The sequence below is a fragment of the Triticum dicoccoides genome, chromosome 1B, assembly GCF_002162155.2.
Source record: "Triticum dicoccoides isolate Atlit2015 ecotype Zavitan chromosome 1B, WEW_v2.0, whole genome shotgun sequence".
NCBI classification, from domain to species: domain Eukaryota; kingdom Viridiplantae; phylum Streptophyta; class Magnoliopsida; order Poales; family Poaceae; genus Triticum; species Triticum dicoccoides.
Window position 1 is genome coordinate 40,234,580 of NC_041381.1, and position 12,312 is coordinate 40,246,891.

Genomic DNA, 12,312 nt, shown 5'->3' on the forward strand with positions numbered 1-12,312 from the left:
AGATAGGAGTGCATCTACATACCCTTGTAGATCGCGAGCGGAAGCGTTCAAGAGAACGGGGTTGATGGAGTCGTACTCATCTGATCCAAATCATCGATGATCCTAGCGCCGAACAGACGGCACCTCCACGTTCAACATACGTATGGCGCGGAGACGTCTCCCGCGCCTTGATCCAGCAAGGAGGAGGGAGAGGTTGAGGAAGAAAGCTCCAGCAGCAGCACGACGGCGTGGTGGTGATGGAGAGGCAGCACTCCGGCAGGGCTTCACCAAGCTTCTACGGAGGGGGAGAGGTGTTTGGGAGGGGAGGGGATGCGCCTTGGAGCTGTGTGTGCAGCCCTCCCCTCGCCCCTCTATTTATAGGGGGAGGAGGAAGGGGGCCGGCCCCTCTAGATGAGATCTAGAGGGGGGCGACCAGAGGGGGGGGGGACTTGCCCCCCAAGCAAAGGGGGGCGCCCCCTTTAGGGTTTCCCCCCCAACCCTAGGCGCATGGGCCCAAGGGGGGATGTGCCCAGCCCTCTAAGGGCTAGTTCCCTTCCCACTATGGCCCATGAGGCCCTCCGGGAGAGGTGGCCCCTCCCGGTGGACCCCCGGAACCCTTCCGGTGGCCCCGGTACAATACCGGTATGCCCCCGAACTTTTCCGGTGACCGTATTACAACTTCCCATATATAAATCTTCACCTCTGGACCATTCCGGAACTCCTCATGACGTCTGCGATCTCATCCGGGACTCCGAACAACATTCGGTAATCACATACAAGTCTTCCTAATAACCCTAGCGTCACCGAACCTTAAGTGTGTAGACCCTACGGGTTCAGGAATCACGCAGACATGACCGAGATAGCTCTCCGGCCAATAACCAACAGCGGGATTTGGATACCCATGTTGGATCCCACATGTTCCACGATGATCTCATCGGATGAACCACGATGTCGAGGATTCAAGTAATCCCGTATACAATTCCCTTTGTCAATCGGTACGTTACTTGCCCGAGATTCGACCGTCGGTATCCCAATACCTCGTTCAATCTCGTTACCGGAAAGTCACTTTACTCGTTACATAATGCATGATCCCGTGACCAACCACTTGGTCACATTGAGCTCATTATGATGATGCATTACCGAGTGGGCCCGGAGAAACCTCTCCGTCACACGGAGTGACAAATCCCAGTCTCGATTCGTGCTAACCGAACAGACACTTTCGGAGATACCTGTAGTGTGCCTTTGTAGTCACCCAGTTATGTTGTGACGTTTGGTACACCCAAAGCACTCCTACGGTATCCTGGAGTTACACAGTCTCATGGTCTAAGAAACTGATACTTGACATTAGAAAAGCTTTAGCAAACGAACTACACGATCTTGTGCTATGCTTAGGATTGGGTCTTGTCCATCACATCATTATCCTAATGAAGTGATCCCGTAATCAATGACATCCAATGTCCATAGTCAAGAAACCATGACTATCTGTTGATCAACGAGCTAGTCAACTAGAGGCTCACTAGGGACATGTTGTGGTCTATGTATTCACACATGTATCATTGTTTCCGGTTAATACAATTGTAGCATGAACAATAGACAATTATCATGAACAAGGAAATATAATAATAATCATTTTATTATTGCCTCTAGGGCATATTTCCAACAGAAACATAATGACTTATCTCCTCGCAGTTTAGTTCAGCCCCGGAATAGTAGTAGGTCATGTCTACCAAGCGCCGGACAGGTTTGCTTGAATGAAAATAAGCTGTCAATAGAAATAGTTTTCAACTATTTTTGAATAAACAATATCCAAGACATAAATATGGTTGAGAAACTCACATAATGGTAGAACTGGAGGCGTCTGCACATCGACCCAGATGTCTATATTACCTTCAATTTCATCTTCCGGGCGAATATCAAAGGTGATAACCATATTAGGATCAAATGCATAAGCCTTGCATAGTGCTCTCCAAATTTTGCATTCAAAATAGGAGTAGGTGTCTGCATTGTATAATTTTGCGACAAAAGTATAACCATGCTCGGTCCTCAACTGAACTTTCTTTACCTCCATACTTTCCATAGTACTAAAACCAATCTTATCCAAGACATAGATTCTTGCATGACAGGGGATACGCTAGTAGAATTGTAAAAAAATTAAATTATAAGGTGAAGCAAAAAAAGCAGAAGTAGCAGAAGTCATGCTTAATTACGAAAAAAGACTTACTGTATCCACTTCGAAGTTCTCATCTAGCACGATGTTGAAGCGCCTACCATCAACTAGGTGAGGCCTGTCACACATGTCGCGCTCGTCTTCACAGTATTCGCACATACCAAATTTCCTTTCATCGTCAGACATTTCCTATATATGTTCATATTTGAAACATTGAAAATCAGTCGAAGGCAACTACTCGGGTGTAGAGGAAGTAGAGGTTCATAATTCAAATATTAAACTTGTACAATTCAATATATGTACTACAAAAACTAAATTAGATCATTATTATTCAGCACGGGTTGACTATCGGTCCGTCGAGTATTTTTTTTTTTTGAAAACTCTCAGCTCACGTGGTGTATATATTCGACTGTTGGTGATGGTCCCTCCTTCCTTCATCCCCGAGTGCATTCAACCAAAATGTCTAGCACACGGGAGTGAAGGAGAAGCGACCCCCATGACAACAGTCGGCATTATTCTTCTCTCACATATGGTGGACACACTCCCTCACTCATTTTTTGATTGTCATGTATGGGGCCTCGACAGACTTAAAGTCAACCCAATATGTTGTTTAATTATCTTTCTAGAAAATCCAGTCCACTCGATATTTCCTACATATTCTAGCACAAGTCATCCCAGAATTCATGGAAAAATCCGGCATGACCTTTACTAAAAAAGGACATATCGAGCTCCTGAAATTTGCGGGAACGGAAATTAACCAACACCCCGGCAAAACATAGGCCACTCGGAGGTGTAACCTGCAAACATGGCCAGCCACTTGGGCATTCAAAGTAGGAGTAGTTTTCTAATTTGAGCATTCAATAAGCAAAATGAAATCGTAAAATAATTAAGTATTCAAATTAGCATGCATTCAGTAAGCAAAACTAAATCATCTATTTTGTCCGTACATCGTCGAATATTATCAGTAATACATCTCGAATAGTATCATACATATAACATCACTAATATAGCTAAAACCCTAGCTAACGACGGGTATCGGCGCGGGCGGTGGACACCCAAAGAGAAGGAACTATCACAGGATCATAGCTCCAGTGAGATCCCTGAAGAACCTGCCAGGTATTGGACAACCTTCCCTCCAACGCAACCATGTAGCGACGGACGTGCTCGTCCTCCTCGCTGACACGGTGACGTACCACCTCCACGGGGTCCTCAAGCCTCCGCACCGTCACTGGTCCACGCGACCGCCATCAAATAAGGTTCGGGTCAACGACATGCTGGCTCCTCACCAAGCTACGCTGCCCGGAAGGTAGCACCTCCCAGTACCAGCCCGGCGGAGCCCAGTCCCGGACATGGCCCCTCTGATCAAGTAGGTGTCCTCCGCTGAGTCGACGACGAGGATGCGGGATAGGCATCGTCGACGTCGATGCGGGAATAAATGCTTTAACTAAAAAAAAATAACAACAAATTTGACATCTTGAACATGGTTCGATCATAACTAGGGTTCGTACTACATTATTCTAAGATTAAACACCTAAAAACCTAAATTATATAAAGTACACCTAATTAAAAACCTACATTTTGAACATGGTTCGATCATAACTAGCTAGGGTTCATACTACATTATTCTAAAATTAAACACCTAAGATTGAACACCTAAGATCATAACCTACTACATTATTCTAAGATTTATCCTAAATTTTTCAACTAGCTAGGGTTCAAAATTAACTAGGGAGGAGGAAGGAGGAGAGACGAGGAGTACCTCTTGGTGGAGGACGACCGGCGCGGGGGAGGGGCGGTCGGCGGGGGACGAGGGCCGGCGCGGGAGGTCGAACGGCGAGGGAGGGGGCCGGGGGGAGGAGAGCCGGCGCGGGCGAGGGCGACCAGCGGGGGAGAAGGCCGGCGGGGAGGAGAGCTGGCGCAGGCGAGGGCGGCCGGCGGGAGAAAACCGGCGCGGGGGGCGGCGGCAGCGATGGCGCGCGAGTGAGAGTGTGTGAGGGGGAGAGTGAGGTCGAGCGCGGGCCGGAGTGTGGATAAGGTGCCTATAGTAGTAGCGCTTGTATGCAGAAAGCGCTACTGCTACGTACAATAGCAGTAGCGCTTTCTACATACAAGCGCTACTACTGTGCCTGGCCTGCCGGCAATGTTCTGGCAATTGTAGTAGTAACGTGTTTTATGAACACGACGCTACTGGTAAAGTGCATAGTAGCAGTGCCTACCATGAGCAAGCGCTACTGATAAGTAGTAGCATCGGTTTATCGTAAAAAGCGCTACTACTAAGCTCTTGTGTATAGGCATTTCCTTAGTAGTGATCCTCCGGCGGTTCCCCTCCACTGACGACCTCGGTCGTCAGTGGTGAGGGGGTTACCGGATCCACACGTGTGGATTGTTTTAGGCATTAGTTTTCTAAGGTTTTGGGTTGTTCATCGTCTTGGCTTCATTCGTGGTGATGGCGATGCCAACTAATAAGTCTTCAGACCCTTCTCCAACGAGGCGATCCGCTTTTGGGTGGGTTTGGAAACTAGTCTGTTCAAGCAAGAGGATGGTGTGGCGGCAGCGGCATCCTCGTGGTGGACCTGTGTCCTCGGGCTCCGTCATTGCGACGACGTTTGCTCCAGCGCAGCACGGAGCTTGGAAGGTAGTCCAAGAGCGAATGCAGATTGTGGTCTGCATCGGCGGCATCTGTAAGATGGTGGATCGTGTGTTGGGTTCATGGTTCGTGGCAGGCAGGTATGGTTTCCTTCTCTAACTTCTTAGTTGGGCGGGGGTGACATAGTTGGGCAGGGTGACAGATCTGGAGTTCGATGGTGTGTTCGGGGTGTTGCCCCGATCTGATTCGTTCAACGACAGTTGTTTCGCCTTTATTGGCAAGCCACCTTGGAGGTCCGCAAAACTGCATATCAGCGATAGAGCCGCGTCGAGCTCGGGTGTGAAGGTGATCTGTCATTTTCTCCTTTGGTGGTTGCTATGGTGATGGCAGAGGCAGGTGACGAACGTTGGTGTCAAGCTCAGAGAATTCTTCAGTTTTATTTGTAGTTTTACTTCTTGGCTAGTCTTCCTGTGTGCAAAGGCTAGCCTTTTGCTGTCTTTTCAGTTTGTTAGGTCGGTAAGGTCGGTATGTACATGACTTGTACTATGATCCTTATATAAATGAGACACATATTACCATGCAAAAAAATTGCCTAGCATAATTCCAGCCGATGTACAGTATTCTTTTTCATCTAAAGTAGTCACTAGGTGCTACTCCCTCCGTCCGGAAATACTTGTCATTAAAATGAATAAAAGGGGATGTATCTAGATGTATTTTAGTTTTAGATACATCATTTTTTGTCCATTTTGATGACAAGTATTTCCGGACGAAGGGAGTACTTCTCTAGCCAACTGATCTTGAGATGTACAAGTATTCAAAAACTTTGCAATCCAGATGATGTTTACAAATGTATTATTACTGAAACAATCAATATGTAGAGGAGTACATGCTTATTCACAGAAGCAGTGAGCCAACAACCATGTTGAATAAATCTTCCTCATGTAACTAAGAATGACTTAATGGCCCTAAAATGTTGGAAGATGCAAATGAAAGGGTGGTACTATTTCAGTTTCTCTGTTCTCAACTACAGTATGAAAACTTGGAAGGTATTCAAAATTCATAACGAAACATCGTTCGCGTTTGTGCTAGATTCAGTAAAACTTCTAATGTAATTAACTCAAGTGGTAAAGCCCATCCACATTTCAGCACCCCAGCGTCCTGCCTGATTTAGCTCTTTTCTACATAAGTGAGCAAGTTTTACAGCAAGTACCATCACATTCAGTTGAACAACTACTCTAATGCAAGCCAAAAGAACTTCTGCCTAACAAAGCATAAAGCACAAGCTCTACTCTGATGCTAACCACCATGCTTCACTTGTCAGCTTCACCAGGAGCTTTCATTAATTCCATGGCTTTCCTGTACAGAGTTAAACCAAAATGGAACAAATTTCAGCTTTAACCCACAGAGCTATATGGAACAATAGCACCAAAAATTGAAATGGAAATGTTAGTCTCCAGTTTGGTGAAATTGAAATGGAAATGCTAATGGAATTCGACGGGCTGGTCCGGCGTGCGACTGCTGGTCGTTAGTATGGAAGTACATATCATTCATGCTTCAAAAGAAACAAGTACAAGACAGTAGATTACCGTAGCTCTCTCTCCACCTCTATGTTTCCAGGATCTAATTTTTGAGCGTCCAGGAGAGCGTCACAAGCTTGCTTATACTCCTAGACATAGAGTAGGGAAACACGATGAGTAGACTGTAGAGTAGGGAAACACGATGGCAAGCTAGACGTGTAGTAACTCACTTTGAGAAGCATGTGAGCTGCAGCCTGACGGTAGCAAGCTTTTGCCCAGTTAGGTCGCAGCATTCTGCAGCTGAGAGCGTCTGATAGAGCACCTTCACCATCGTCCAACAGCAGTTTACAAAGACTCCTGTTTGCGTACAATGTTGCACTCGGTGCGGCATCTATTGCCTATGGTCGGTCAAACACAACAGGTTATGCGATTATCTTCTCATGATGACAGGTTAGGAAGATTAGTCCGGCAAAATAATATTAATCCAACAGAAATACATCATAATGGCAAGCTAACAGATAATAAACAGGGAAACTAGAGAACAATATTAGAAACCTTGTTAGCAAACAAATAATGTTCTGCAATCGGTCCCTAGAAAAATGTCGCCTTCTAAACCACCATTGTCCATAGATAAGGTTTAAGGGGCTTACCAGATCATATGATTTTGATGCGAACTTATAGTCCTTCAGCCTGAATGCATGATCTGCCTGTGACTTGTATATAGCTTTTGCTCGCTCAAGGTGCCTCTGATCCTGAATGATAGAACAATGCAAAAAAAAATAGGAATGAACCGTCGTTTCAAAGATATTCCAATTAAAACAGAAACTTAAACAACTCTGTTGCACATTCGCCGTAGCTTCGTATCTGATATGCTTATACTGCAATGCAAAGTGCACATTGTGGTAATTTCTCAAGTATAGCTGTATAGCACAGCAAAATGCAGCAGTTACTCACACAACAAGAATTTGATCACAAGAGGAAAAGGTCCAATATATTTTAGAATTAATATGTCAAATTATTACTATATGTTACTAAATATATTTCACAGTTCACAACTTCACATCGACAGTATATATGCTTGTAAAGCACTCCTGTATCTTGAAGACTACGCATGACGAGAAATTTACAGCAGTTCATGAATCGATACTGAACAACCAAGTTACCTTTTTTTTTGAACCATTCAACAGCCAAGAACTAATAAGGGGTCCAAATCTGGTCCTTCCAAAATTATAATTGGTATAGGTTGTTCTAAGAGCTTTAACTACTTCAATTTAATGGTTTTGATGAGGTGATGCTCTGAAGAAAAACCATAAAAAGGTCATGACAATCATTTTAATTGTGATCTCATGCATATATAGTACGTCCAAGTCATAACAGTTGACGGACAAATTCAGGACTGGCGAGCAAAAAATATTGACCAGCCATTCAAGTAGTCCCTCCGTCCTATAATATAAGATGTTACTACAACCAATATATGAGGGAGTAAAATTTATCCATGGGGCGCAACACAATACATAACGTACCATCGGCTTTGCACTTTCAAATTTTTCATATGAGATGATTCCATCTATACTCCAGTTTGGGATAGATGGAATTGGGGAAGTCAAAGGAAACAGCATTTCAACTTGTTCCATGCAGTCACGTCTAACAGCATGCTCTATTGGTAACCTACCAAACTGGGCAACAGAAGGAAAAATGTCAACTCTTTTGAAATTAACTACATAACTAAAGGACCCTTTAGAATGCAGTAAAAGAATATGAAAATAACGAAAAGATATAACCCATATAGTAAACTGCAATGCCATGCGAGAGAACCAGGGTTTACATAATGTTGGTACCAAATGTTTCAACCAGGATTTATCCCAGCAAGCATTTCTGAATTCTAGTAGCAATTTAAACAGTCAATATACTCCAACAGCATACCAAAAGGTCATCCTTCAGCAATGGATTAGAAACAGGCATTTCGGCAAGAATTGAAATTGAGAAGCAACAATAATTTTTAGTGGAATGCCCTTTAGGAGTCCCCGTGAATTATATATATAAAACAACAAGGACAAATAGCTATACATGGATTTTAAAATTAGTCCAAGATTATTGAAAGCACAAATTTAATTTGACACTTTAGAGTAATTGAAAAAGTACCAACCGCTGGGATGAAGAAAACAACATAAAGTAAGCTAAGAGAAGTCAAGTCATTTTAGTGATTGCTGGATGAGTACATTTGGCAAATGTGGCTACCCTGAATGCTGCATTATGAGATCTCGCTATCTCATCAACTGTTAAGTTAAGCACCGGCCTCATATTAAATAGAGAAACACTGACATATCTTGGGTATCTGTGGGCTCAATACAAGGGCATCCACCATATTCAAAAACATTTCAGACTAACGATATACATATATACAGGATTGCACAGAACAGAGCATGCTCCAGAACTCAAAATTTGCTACTTCATTCCAAAATATTTTCTAGTTTTCTCCTAAGTCAAACTTCTTTTAGTCAACAACATCAATATGCATTTGTTGATATAAACCGTTAAAATGATAGCTCACACGCCTACCTATTGCCTGCACATAGATAAATTCAAACTTCTCATCACATAGTCAAAGACTAAAAGCACACTGAATTCATTGCTAAAGCTAAACCATCCTCCTTAAGAGTTGAATAATACTGTCAGCATAAGTTTTAGTACAATGGATCAAGAAAATAAAGAAAACATACACCATCGGGAATATTAGGATCCGCTCCTGCCTTTAGCAAAAATTGCATAAAGTTGGTATAGTCTTTGCGCCCTGCAGTAAACACTAACGGAGTCATCAGAAGTGAGGTCATCCGATTGACATCAGCACCACCCTGTGAAAAGGATTGTGGAATAAAACATTTCATGGTTCCATCTCGGTGTAAAATCAGAACATAACGATGAACAAATATAGACAATAGAATACTGGCCTTAATCAGCAGCTTCATGCACTTCAATGAACGGCATAAAAGAGCACCCATCAAGGCAGAACCCAAACTGGTGACACTGGTGTTAGCCTGAAAGAAAAACATGAGAATTCCTCTATGGTCTAAGAGTAATAATTATCATCAAATACAAAGGAACAAAATCTCGAAAACGAAAAATGAAAATAAGAAATGGTAAGGGTTATATACATCTGCATGGTGTTCCAACAAAATCTTCACTATTTTATCTTGTTCATTGGTAGCAGCTAGATGGAGTGGTGTACCATAGCCATAGTGTATGTCAACAGGTACTCCTTTTGAAAGTAGGAACTCAGTAACCTTACAGCTTCCTGCCGTGAATAAAATAATTCCATAAGTCATGTGGCTCCACATCTGAGTGTACAGCAGCGAATTAACTGCTAGTAAAATGACCACCATGGCATAAAACATAGATGGGACAATTTTATCCAACTTTGACTAATTATATTTCAGAAAAGAGATCTATATTAACTCTATGAAAAATGACTACAATATTTTTCTTCTACAATATTATTGGAGTGCCCTACACAGCGAAAATTGCATGGGTGAGGAGCCAGGGAGCTACCTACGGTTGCTGCATGATGGAGAACAGAGCGTCCTTTACCATCTGCTTTAGTTAGGTCACCGCCACGATCAAGCAAATACTTCACAGTTGAAACATCGTCGGACTGAACAGATGTCATAAAGGGTGTCACGCCTGCAAAGTCTGCAACCAAAAAGCACAACAACACAATTGAGACAATCCATGGTGCCAAACATAGACATGACAGATGCCAATTTCCATAAAAGGGAAAAGGGTTAGATAAAGACCTCCAACTCCAGGAGCAGGAGCATTCACATCTCCTCCCAGTTCCTCCACCAAGTACTTGCAAACTTCAATATGCCCTCTGACGGTTGCGAGATGCAGAACACCAAGGCCATCCCTGTCGAAAGAGAAGACCACCCTTGGGTCTACAAGACTCTTCACAGTAGCTTTCACCCAAAGTAAACACCCAAGCATCAATATGTTATTGAAGCAAATTGCCAAATTATAACTAGCTAGACAACCAAAAGAAAAGGAGCCCAAATGTGTTGTATATTATGGACAATAACCTCAGTAAGTCAAGCAAGGATGCAAACTGGTGGGCATTAGGGAAATGAACTAACATTTGTGATTTTGGAAATTCAGTTCACTTTATTGAACTAAAAGAGTGTCCGAGGGTAACCTAAAAGTTTCCCATTTGCACTCAAGTCAAGGAACTTGTTGACGTTTTGGACACACAGTCAATCAATCAGTACATAGACTTGACCCAAAAATAAAACAGTGCTCTGAACTTAAAAGTCATAACATGCCCGTGCAAGGACTCAGATTCCCAATAAACAGTGCACAAGACCACAATCGCACAATTTGCTTTTCATAATTCGGAGAATAATTACTGTATGCACCAAATTTAACACTTAATTGCCTGAAGCGCGAAACCTGGCACCAAAATTAACAGCATACTACTCCACACAAGTGAAGTGCAGGAGGAAATCAACGAGGGGCCATTCATTCCTGGTGTCCTACACATCAACTAGGACCCGAATTGGTGTGGCTAACGGAACAGCGGTGGCAATTGCATCATCTCATCCTGTAAAAACATATCTAACTAATCTAGCAGCCGGGAACTCGATCACCGCGACGCGGGCAGCCAGAAGCAAAACCCTAGCCCAACCCAACAAATTATGGCCAAGCAAGGCGGGGGGAGGCCCAGGAGCATGGGGATGGGGCGGAGGAAGAGGAGGAGAGGCCAACCTCTGAGACGCCGGAGGTCGCCGTAGAAGGCCGCTCGCAGGGCCGCGTCCCGAGCTGCACACACAAATTAAGCGCGCGGGGCAAATCGCCCGTAATTAGAGAGAGAAACGGAGAGAGTCGAAGAGAGAGAGAGTGTGAGAGGGAGAGGAAGGGAGACTCGCCGTACCCGTGCCGTCGCCGGAGCTGCGGGCGTAGACGAACGGCGGCGCCATGGGCCGTCTCGCGCTCGTCGTCGGCAGTGGCAGGGAGGCTTCCAGAAGAAGGCTTCGCCGGTTGCAAGCGTTTTTTTTTCTTTTGAAAACTGGAATGCAAGCGGGGGGTTGTGGAATTTGGACATCCTCCCTCGCTCGCTCGCTCTGGTTTATTTGGTGCACGCTGGACCCGGCGCACTGCTGTGGCTCACAGCTCAGGCGGTCAGGCCGCGGCCCTCTGGTGGGTGTACGCGGACCTGGTTTACGGGGATGTCTGCTGGGCAGTGGAAGGGAGAGGGGAATGGGTCGTGTGTCCGGGTCAACTGCACGTGTTTGGTATCTACAGCCGGGCACCCGCAAACGCATCTCAAAGTCCGGACGGGCGGATCGGCCACTGACCGATCATAAAACATCGGCTCATCCGGATGTCTCAAACCAGCCTCAAATACCCGGGTTGTTAAGCGTCCCTCATATCAATGGCCGCGCCACCGGCCTGCACGCGCACTCCGGAAAATCAAAGGTCCACGCGCCGTCGCCGCGGGATGCCGGTCGAGCCCGACAAGGACGAGCGGCTCCTCGCATGGGTCTACCGCCGGTTGCTCATGACGGCGGAGACAAACGCTTGTCGTCTCTGGCGGAAGAACGCAAAGGCACTCCCGCTAGCCATGGAGCAGTCGAAGCGGGAGGCGATGGAGGTAGCGGTGGAGGTGGCTCGGCTCGCCAAGCTGAAGCGGCAGCAGGACAAGGTCATCCATCGGATGAAGGGGTTGATCATCCTGTCCTCCTCCGACGACAGCTCGACCTCCTCAATGACGACGACAGCTCGACCTCCTCAATGACGAGCAAGATCCTCCAAGAGCCGCGAACGCCTACAACTGCATCGTTGACCGAAGGGCAGAGGCCTGGCACGGAAGTGGTGATCCCGCTCCTCCTTCAATGTTTATATCTTTTTAGTTGTTGATGTTTAAGAACTTGTCTGGCGATGAACTCAGATGGTCTTTGGGTTATGTCACTAGTAGAAAAAGGACCTTATATGAGACACATTAGTACCGGTTCGATTTTGGCCCGGTACTAATGGTATCATTAGTACCGGTTCGAACAGCTATGCATTAGTGC

General features: G+C 45.1%; 1 protein-coding gene across 2 annotated transcripts; it reads right to left on the bottom strand.

The window, feature by feature from the left end:
- Positions 1–5,714: 5,714 nt before the first annotated feature.
- LOC119317914 (serine/threonine-protein phosphatase 6 regulatory ankyrin repeat subunit C-like) lies at positions 5,715–11,287 on the bottom strand. Of its 2 annotated transcripts, XM_037592419.1 has the most exons (12): positions 11,172–11,287; positions 11,006–11,059; positions 10,042–10,203; positions 9,797–9,937; positions 9,403–9,542; positions 9,199–9,285; positions 8,971–9,102; positions 7,774–7,926; positions 6,901–7,002; positions 6,481–6,648; positions 6,320–6,399; positions 5,715–6,089 (listed from the first exon to the last, which is right to left on the bottom strand). In XM_037592419.1, exons 1-12 carry the CDS (start codon positions 11,215–11,217, stop codon positions 6,044–6,046), a joined length of 1,311 nt encoding a protein of 436 aa, XP_037448316.1. In that variant the 5' UTR covers positions 11,218–11,287; the 3' UTR covers positions 5,715–6,043. The 2 variants fall into 2 exon arrangements, with proteins under 2 accessions (XP_037448316.1, XP_037448324.1); XM_037592427.1 differs by lacking the exon at positions 7,774–7,926.
- Between the last annotated feature and the right edge of the window lie 1,025 nt (positions 11,288–12,312).

Coding starts and splice junctions, on each gene's coding strand:
- LOC119317914 (XM_037592419.1), bottom strand. CDS start 11,217: ATGGCGCCGCCGTTCGTCTACGCCCGCAGCTCCGGCGACGGCACGG. Junction 9,286..9,402: donor TGTTGGAACACCATGCAGAT/GTATATAACCCT, acceptor TTTTTCTTTCAG/GCTAACACCAGTGTCACCAG. Junction 9,103..9,198: donor GCATGAAGCTGCTGATTAAG/GCCAGTATTCTA, acceptor TCCTTTTCACAG/GGTGGTGCTGATGTCAATCG.